Here is an 8,021-nt window from a genome sequence, read left to right as displayed (position 1 = left end):
CTATCCATCTATGCATCAAAACATTTATTCATCCATCCAAATATTTACCCAACTATCCACCCATCCATCTTTTTAAAACATCTATTCTCCATCTAGCCTTCTAAACATTTATCTTTTAATCCATGCATCCACCCACCTATCCACCCCTCATGTCACCTATTCATCCACCATTCATTCATCCACAAAAACATTTACTCACCAATCCTTCCAATTATTTGCCCACCCAACTTTCCATCCCCTTCAGTCCACCCTCTACTCAGCCATACAACTATCCAGTGACCACCCAGCAAACATTCCCTGCACACCCTCTCCAGCCAGTCCCTGGGTCTCTATGGCCCTGCCCCAGCCCGTCCCTGGCCAGCCCAGTCCACCTGGCCCGGCTCACTTGCTGTCCAGCAGGTCCATGATGGGCTGCAACACATTGTCAGCGTCCTGGGCCACGCTGCTGCAGGCACTGGCTGGCACATTGCCTGTGCCCTTAACCTGGCTAAGGATGTCACCCATCTGTTTAACACACTCTTCAATGTGTGGCTGGAAGCTGGGGACAGAAAGAAAAGGCTCAGATCACAGGAAGGGCTGGATGAGGACACAGATGCTCATCTTTGGTCCTCGAGGTCATATCATTAGCATCACAGCACATAACCGAGCAAGAATGGAGAACAGGCCAGACACGGTGGCTCACGCCTGTAATCCCAGCACTTTGGGAGGCCGAGATGGGCGGATCATGAGGTCAAGAGATCAAGAGCAACCTGGCCAACATGGTGAAACCCCGTCTCTACTAAAAATACAAAAATTAGCTGGGTGTGGTGGCGTGCACCTGTAGTCCCAGCTACTCGAACCCAGGAAGTGGAGGTTGCGGTGAGCCGAGATCACGCCACTGCACTCCAGCCTGGAGACAGAATGAGACTTCATCTCAAAAAAAAAAAAAAGAGTGGAAAATAATAACAGCAGAACCAGGCAAAGGGATAAGACGTTTGCCCACATTGCTCATTTCATTCTCAAAATCCTACCCAGGTACTATTATTGTCATCACCCCAACTTTACAGAGGAATAAAAGAATATATAAGGCTCAGAGAGGTTAAGTGACTCACCCAAGGCCACACAGCTAGTAAGCAGTAAAGCCGAGATTTGAACTCAGCCTTGTCTAACTCTGAGCCTGCAATCTTCACCGCTACATCTGCTGAGCCTCCAGACGCCCCAGGCTCAGAGGGCTGAAGGCTGTTCCCTCCCCACTGCCCCCAGCCCTGGAGATGTTCCCACCTGGTAGCAAACACCCGGCTGAGCTCATCCAAGACGTTATTGAGTTTCACCTGAAGTTCCTTCAAGATGTCACTGGCTTCGGCATCCAGCTAAGGGGGGAGAAGGGACATCAGGCCAGGTTCAGTAAGTATCCACATGTACTGGGCATTTTCTCATCTGACCCAGGGAAAGGGATCCCAAGGGGTGGAGGGGAAACTGAGGCACAGACAGTTGTGATGCAAGCCTGGGTTTAAGAGCATGGTTGAGCTGGAATTCATCCCTAGGCCTGGTGACATATGAGCTTGGGGGCCTGCAGGGACACAGTGGTGGGGGTGCCCCCTTCCCTTCTCCAGCCCTTCCCCAGCCCTGCCTCACCTCCTTTCCTCCCATGGCTTCGAACATCTTCTCCAGCTGAACTCGTAGCTGTTGAGTGTTGTTCATGAGGATGCAGGGCTGCGGATGGGAACAAAGAGGGGAGTCAGGCCTCAGGACCGCTCCCCAGAGCCTCCCCTACCCACCGCCAAGGACCTCAGGATGGTTTCAGGGTCTGAGTTTGGAGGAAGCTGGGGTCCCGAGGGGTCACCTGCGAATGGAAGGCAGTGTTTGGGCTCAGGCTCCTGGGCGTGTTGTTGCTGGGGCATCTCTGGGGATTGGTGGGGCAAGGAGGACTCAAGTAATCCCACAACCCCAGGCCTGGTGGGTCCATGAGAGGGGCTGGGAACGCTGGGGGTAGCAGAGTTTCCTGCAGGGGTCCAGAGCTTTGCAGCTCACACAATGAAGGCTTCATTTGCAACAGCCAGTGACACACTGAAGGCGTGTGCCCTCACCCCCAGATATACACACGAGACCCACCCCACAGATACACAAACTCAGACATGCACAGCCAGACACTGTCATAGATACACACTCACACCATGCACATTCAACACAGCCAGACCAAACCTGGTGAGACACACCCACCCAGATATGCACAGTCACACACACACACACACACACATACATAGACACACACTCACACTATATGCTGTTAACTCAGCCAGACGAAACATGGTCACACACACCCAGACATGCACAGCTGGCAAGCATACACACGCTAACACTATAACCAGTGAACACAGCTAGATAAAATATGAGACACACACCCAGATGTGTACGGTTGAACACACATATTCATACATACACTCACACTATACCCAATTAACACAGTTGAAACACAGCTAGACACCCACACTCAGATATGTACAGACACACACAGGCACACACACTCAGGTGATACCCAGTTAACACAGCCAGACGAAATACAATCACACACGCACACTCAGACGTGCACAGTCGGACTCACATACACATTCATGCCATAGATACCCATTAAACAAAGCTAGACAAAACATGATCAGACACACACACTCAGATGTGCACAGACACACACACACACACATGCAGAGTGTACCAGTCAACAGACAATACACAGTCAGACACATGCACTTAGTTCCCATATACTCAGACACACACAACTAGATACACTCTGATCACACACGTTCAAACAAGCACCTCTACACACACACACAGTCCAGTTAGATCACACACAGGTGGACATACATAGCCCCAGGTGTCAGGGCTCTGGGGAGAAGGGAGTCTGGGGGTGCTGAATGGGGCTGAGGAGGGGGCTAGGTCAGGGGTTCCCTCAGGTCACCACTTTCTCCTTCTCCTTGGAGCAGTAGGAGGCGAAGTCCTTGGAGATGATGTCTGCGTACTGGAGGAGCACATTACTGATGGTCTGGGGAAGACACAGCGTGTGGGTGAGAAGAAAGGCTGGGACCAAGGCGGGCCCCAGTCATCAGGTCCCATGAAGGCCACTAGTGAGATCAGTGATGAACTCAAACCCTAATAGCACCTAAGATGGGCCCTTGGGCTAGGCAAATTCTCCACCCAAGATGATCATCAAGACCCAGAGGAGATACCGCTCTATGAAGACAATCGTTTTATGTAGACCCAGCTCTTTTTCAGAGCAACCAAGCATCATATTAACCCAGTCTCAACCACAAGCATGACCTGATCTCAAATCAAAAGCCAGTTCTTACTTGTAATCCCCAAGGTCAACACAGCCTAATGCCAATCAATCAAACCTCAACCCCAGTGATCCCAACCCTCAAACTCACCCCAAGACTCACTCAAATTTCGTATCAATCTCAGCACTCACTCCAACCTCAATCCCAAATCAAGACCCAACCCAGCCTCAAACTCCAACCAAACAGCATTGCCAACTCGCACTAATGACCTCAATTCCAACCCTGATCTCAACCCACACCTCAATTCCAACCTTACCCTACACCTCAACTCCAACCCCAATCTCAACTCCAGTCTCAATTTAAACCCTAATCCCAACTCCAACCTCCATCCAAACCTCAACTCCAACCTCATCTCAACCTCAACTGCAACCCAAACTTCAACTCCAACCTCAACCCAAACTCCAACTTCAACCCCAACCTCAGTGACATCACCAACTCCAACCTCAGCCTCAACCTTACCCCATCTCCAACTCGGACCTCAATTCCCTGACCCCGTCCCCTAGCCCCAACCCTACCCACTCCCCCACACCTTGGCAAAGCGCCTCATGTAGTGCCCCACAATCTGGGGGTCGGGACACTCAAGTTTCTTGATGATTTCAAAGCTCTGGTTGAGTTGGGAGAAGACGTCCACCACGGAGCAGGAGAATAGGGCATGCTCCGAGGTCTGCTGGAACTGCAGGGGGAAGGAGGCCAAGAGGAACAAGGAGATCAGCACCAGAGAAGCCCCAGAGCCCGACTCTCCCACTCTTCATGGGGAAAGCAAGAGACCAGCTTCCCTGGGGTGAGATGGACAGAGGGCGAGGTTGACTTAGAGTCAATTCTAGACGTGGTCGCAGAAGCCATGGGGTGCATGGAGGTGTGTGGCTTGATGGAACTCACATTTCGTAGTTGATGAATGAACAAAAGATTTTTAAACATCATCAGCAAGACAAAGATGGTGGACACCTACCAGAGACTGGCCTCATCCCAAGGGCAAATTTCCCCCAAAATTGGACCCCAGTGGGAAGATTAGGAACCTGACTGTGGGTTGACCTTCTTACCCCATCCTTCTTGTCTCGCTCCAGGGCACCGTGCAGGAAATCCCGGGATACCTCCTCATTCTCGTCCAGCCACTGGATGACGAAGGGTTCAAACCATCTGGAATGAAGAGCCAGGGTGGGGCTCTACCACCTCTTGTCCTCCTCAACCTCTGCACTGCCTGGTTCTGACCCACTAATGAGTGGAGCTACGGCTGCTCCTACTCTCCCTGGAGCTCTCCCTGCAGCCTTGAGTGGCTGCCCCTCTGCTCGCCTCCTGCACTGAACCTCAGTTACTTTGCTCACGAAATAGAATGAGTGGCCCCTTTTACAGTAGGGCCCAGGCCTGCGGGAATCCTAGTTCAGATAAACTGCCTGTGGCAAATGAGTTTATTCTCTGAGACCTTCCTTCCTTCCTTCCTTCCTTCCATCCTTCCTTCCTTCCTTCCTTCCTTCCTTCCTTCCTTCCTTCCTTCCTTCCTTCCTTCCTTCCTTCCTTCTTCCCTTCCTCCCTCCCTCCCTCCTTTCTTTTCTTTTCCTTTCTTTTTTTTCTTTTTTGAGACACGTCTTGCTATGTTGCCTAGGCTAAAGTACAGTGGTGCGATCATAGCTCACTGCAGCCTTGACCTCCTGGGTTCAAGTGATCCTCCCACCTCAGTCCAAGTAACTGGGACTACAGGCACGTGCCACCATTCCTGGCTAATTTTTTTCTTTTCTTTTCTTTTTTTTTGGTCTTCTTTGTAAAGATAGGATTTCCCTATGTTGCCCAGGCAGGTCTTGAACTCCTGGCCTCAAGTGATCCTCCCACTTCGGCCTCCTAAAATGTTGGGATTACAGGCATGAGCCACCGCACCCAGCCAGAGCTTTCATTTCTTGTACAACAGAGGACTATCCCACTGTGCTGCCGGGAGCAACGAACGACACAGCACAATTCTCAGGAACTGGTGGTACCACAGCATCCTCCAACACACAGCCCAGGAGTCAGATGTTCCGAGTTCAAATCTTGGGTCTGTCATGTACTAGGAGTCACCTTGGGCAAGGCATTTGGCATTTATCCAGTCATTCATTCTATTTTTATATTAATTTATTTTTTTGAGATGGAGTCTCACTCTGTTGCCCAGGCTGGAGTGCAGTGACACTATTTCCGCTTACTGTAACCTCTGCCTCCTGGGTTCAAGTGATCCTGCTGCTTCAGCCTCTCGAGTAGCTGGGACTATAGGCGTGTGCCACCACACCCGGATACTTTTTTTTTTCTTTCTTTCTTTCTTTTTTTTTTTTTGTTTTTGAGACAGAGTCTGGCTCTGTCGCCCAGGCTGGGGTGCAGTGGCGTGATCTTGGCTCACTGCAAGTTCCATATCCCGGGTTCACGCCATTCTCCTGCCTCAGCCTCCCAAGTAGCTGGGACTACAGGTGCCCGCCACCACGCCCGGCTAAGTTTTTGTATTTTTAGTAGAGACGGGGTTTCAAGGTGTTAGCCAGGATGGTCTCTATCTCCTGACCTCATGATCCACCCGCCTCAGCCTCCCAAAGTGCTGGGATTATAGGTGTGAGCCACCGCGCCTGGCCAGTTTTTTTTCTTTTTTTGAGACAGAGTCTCACTCTGCCACCCTGAGATCACTAGCACGATCTCGGCTCACTGCAACCTCCGCCTCGTGGATTCAAGCAATTCTCCTGCCTCAGCCTCCCAAGTAGCTGGAATTACAGGTACCTGCCACCACACCCGGCTAATTTTTGTGTTTTTAGTAGAGACAGGGTCTCACCATGTTGGCCAGGCTGGTCTCAAACTCCTAACCTCTGATGATCCACCTGCCTTGGCCTCCCAAAGTACTGGGATTACAGGCATGGGCCACTGTGCCCGGTCAATTTTTGTACTTTTGTAGAGCTAGGGTTTTGCCCTGTTGGCTAGGCTGGTCTCAAACTCCTGACCTCAGGTGATCTGCCTGCCTCGGACCCCTGGGATTACAGGTACAAGCCACTGAGCCTGACCCATTTGTTCATTTCAGAGATGGGATCTCACTAACTTGTCCAGGTTGGTCTCGAACTCCTGGGCTCAAGTGAGCCTCCTGCCACAGCCTCCCAAATTATCGGGACTACAGGCATGTGCCACTGTGCCTGGCCATTTGGCATCTTTAACTCTCCAATTTCTTCTTCCGCAAAATAGGAATTAAAATGATCCCACCTTAACTCATAGAATTGTCAAAAGGATAAAATGAGAAAGTCACATGGTTCCTGCTGCTGTTATGACTATGAATTTTCTGGGCTGTAGGAGTCAACTGCTCAATGGCTGAGAGTGGAGAACACTGGATTCAAGCCCCACCCGTGCCCCTGATGCCCAGGTAACCCTGAGTAGGTCAGTCCTCCTCTCTGGCTTTCCTTCTAGCTGTCAGCGCTACAGTTCTGGCTTGGGCTGGGCTTGGGGCAGGGGACTTACGCAGGGTACTCAGGTACGCGGTCCTTGAAGGCAGAAAGTTCCGTCACATACTCATTGTAGAGCCATTTCACCTTGAAGTGGAGGTTCATGTAGTCGGCACTCTTGCATAGACGATGCTTGTCGTGCTCTGGCCAGGGACAAAGAGGGTGGCACAGCTGGAAGGGTCTGCCACCCTGTGTCTCAGCAGAGAAGCTGCCCACTTTGGCCATCACTGATGTCCAGCTCAGGCATGAGGGTACAGGGCACTCACAGCCTTGGAGGGGACACAGAGGTGCAGCCACCTGGTGTGGCCAGGCTGGGGAACACTGGGGTGGGAAACTCACCCTCCATGGCATACTTCATGTCTTGGGCAAACAGATTCCACATCACTTCAGCGCTGATTTTACCCACATTCAGCTCCTGGGGAAACCTGGCAAAGTCATGGAAGTATAAAACTTTGGCAGGCAGAAGGCAGATGGGATGGGCTGCTTTGTCCTTCCCTGCCCCACAGGGGAGTGTAGGGTAAGGTAGAGGGATTTGGGTTCAGGTTCCCTCATAGTCACTGCTGACTGACTCTGCACTAAGGCTTTGCTTCTCTTTGAGCTTCCACCCACTCATCCATCTGTCCCTCCATTCATTCATTCATCCACTCATGCAACTATCCACCCATATATTCAACAACTAATTTATTCATCCATCCATCCATCCTTCTATCCATTCATTCACCCACTCATGCAACTATCCATCCATCCATGTACCCATCTATCTATTCATCCATCCACCTTATCCACCCATCCAATCCTCCCTTCCTCAATTCATTCACCCACTCATGCAACTATCTATCCATCCACCTACCCATCTATCTATTCATCCATCCACCCATCCATCCGTCCCTCTATCCATTCATTCACCTACTTATGCAAGTATTCACCCATCCACTCACCTATTCATCTATCTATTCATCCATCCATCCCTCCATCCACTCATTCATCCAACTATTCACCCATCCGCTCAACCACCCATCTATCTGTTCATCCATCTGTCCCTCTACCCATTCATCCAACTATCCATCCATCCACCTATCCATATATCTATTCATCCATCCATCCATCCATCCATCCCTCTATCCATTCATTCACTTACTTATGCAACTATCCACCCATCCATTCACCCATCCATCTATCTATTCATCCATCCATCCATCCATCCCTCCATCCATTCATTCGCTCATTCATCCAACTATTCATCCATCCACTCAACCACCCATCTATCTGTTCATCCATCTAT

The 8,021-nt window shown here is 50.6% G+C and overlaps 1 protein-coding gene across 1 annotated transcript in view; it reads right to left on the bottom strand.

The window, feature by feature from the left end:
* UNC13A (unc-13 homolog A) overlaps positions 1-8,021 on the bottom strand; it is an 89,527-nt gene that overhangs the window by 25,269 nt on the left and 56,237 nt on the right. Inside the window, exons 28-35 of the mRNA XM_026456971.1 lie at positions 7,079-7,164; positions 6,756-6,882; positions 4,349-4,445; positions 3,838-3,981; positions 2,933-3,016; positions 1,615-1,692; positions 1,261-1,349; positions 386-538 (exon numbers count right to left, since the gene is read on the bottom strand). Coding sequence (XP_026312756.1) covers positions 386-538; positions 1,261-1,349; positions 1,615-1,692; positions 2,933-3,016; positions 3,838-3,981; positions 4,349-4,445; positions 6,756-6,882; positions 7,079-7,164 — 858 coding nt within the window. The remainder of the gene's footprint in view (positions 1-385; positions 539-1,260; positions 1,350-1,614; positions 1,693-2,932; positions 3,017-3,837; positions 3,982-4,348; positions 4,446-6,755; positions 6,883-7,078; positions 7,165-8,021) is intronic.

Source organism: Piliocolobus tephrosceles, chromosome 21 (genome assembly GCF_002776525.5).
Source record: "Piliocolobus tephrosceles isolate RC106 chromosome 21, ASM277652v3, whole genome shotgun sequence".
Lineage (NCBI taxonomy): Eukaryota > Metazoa > Chordata > Mammalia > Primates > Cercopithecidae > Piliocolobus > Piliocolobus tephrosceles.
This window is presented reverse-complemented; position numbering and strand designations above follow the sequence as displayed.